This window comes from Perkinsus marinus (assembly GCF_000006405.1).
Source record: "Perkinsus marinus ATCC 50983 genomic scaffold scf_1104296968790, whole genome shotgun sequence".
Taxonomy (NCBI): domain Eukaryota; phylum Perkinsozoa; order Perkinsida; family Perkinsidae; genus Perkinsus; species Perkinsus marinus.
The window spans coordinates 1-1,285 of NW_003203022.1; the positions used below are offsets into that span (position 1 = coordinate 1).

The window sequence follows — 1,285 nt, forward strand, 5'->3', positions numbered from 1 at the left end:
CGCGCGAGAGTCCGCCATGCAGAAAGTGGTGTTGACCTGAAGACAGAAGCTGCCGTGCTGAGAGGTGAGGAAGCACCCACCCGGGACCCGCCGCGATTGTGGCTGAGATTCGGGGACTTCGGCACCTGAAAAGCAGCGGTCTCAGAAACTCCAACTCTCGGCAACGCACAGTGATCCTGCCAGTCCACTTCAAACTCGCTACATTCTCACGGAGTTGTTTGGTGAACCTCTCGGCCTAAGAAGAGGGAAAGTCGCCGAATTCGGCCACATCTGTCTTGGCCCAAGGCTTGGCGAAAGAGCCCACCTCCTCTCTCAGTGTGGTACCAACCCTTGGCGTGTCTTGGGAGTGGCTGGGAGTACCAGGGCCAAGTGGATGCCTCGTGAACCTCTCGAACTCTACAGCACTCTGATTGAGCCCAGGATGTCTCTGATCACAACCCACGATAAGCCTGTCATAGCGGGGAGCCTACCCCACCTACCCATGCCTTGGCTCGACTGAAGCGAGGGGACGATGGAATCTACGCACCAGTTGGTATGGAATAAGCATTGGGCGGGCGGCGTCGTGCTTACTGTGGGCCGGCCAGTCCATCGACTTCCGCTGCTCTCTCGCAATCGATTGCTGAAGCTTTCTGTCTGACCACCATGACAATCCCCGCGGGCCGCAATAACTACACTCACCTCAACAGCAAGACTCTCGACCGCTCGAGGTCCATCGTCACCCTGACAGAGTAGATCAACGCCCGCGACAAGCACAGAGTTCTGACTCACCTCATGGTCTCGCCCATCCGTCGATGCCGCGCTGGTCTCAGTGTCACGAGAGCTATTACGCAGTGAACCGGCACCGGGAGCTGCAGTCTGCCGTATGCGGCTCACCGTGCCCATTGGTCTCGACCGGCTCCTCATATGAGCTAGTTTCGGCGAGATCGGCACCTACAGGGTAGGATAGTCACTATGTCATCATATACCACGCTCACTGTGGGCTTGCCGCTCCATCTGAGATTGCTAGCTTCTCGAAGACGACTGGAGAACTTCTCAGCCTAAGCCAGTTCAGCGTCACCCCTGCGAGCCAGCGCGAGAGAGCCACCCACCGCAACTGCCAGGCCGTCAGCCTGATCGACCACGTCCTTCGGGGTCTCCGACCTCGGAGTGTAACCGGTTCCAAGAGCTCTCGCTGCCGTGTGCAACTTGGGCTCCTATCACAAGATATGCCACTTCTTCCCACTCATCTCACTCACCAAAGGCACCGTCAGTTTCATTGTTGAGCACGGCAGTATACCCGCTGTTA

General features: G+C 57.7%; 1 protein-coding gene across 1 annotated transcript; it reads right to left on the reverse strand.

The window, feature by feature from the left end:
- Positions 1-235: 235 nt before the first annotated feature.
- Positions 236-1,256, reverse strand: Pmar_PMAR001947 (hypothetical protein; the record flags this gene model as incomplete). The annotated part of the gene is made up of 7 exons (XM_002768301.1): positions 236-449; positions 571-629; positions 679-720; positions 769-930; positions 975-1,037; positions 1,089-1,193; positions 1,236-1,256. 7 exons carry the CDS (start codon positions 1,254-1,256, stop codon positions 236-238), a joined length of 666 nt encoding a protein of 221 aa, XP_002768347.1.
- Positions 1,257-1,285: the final 29 nt, after the last annotated feature.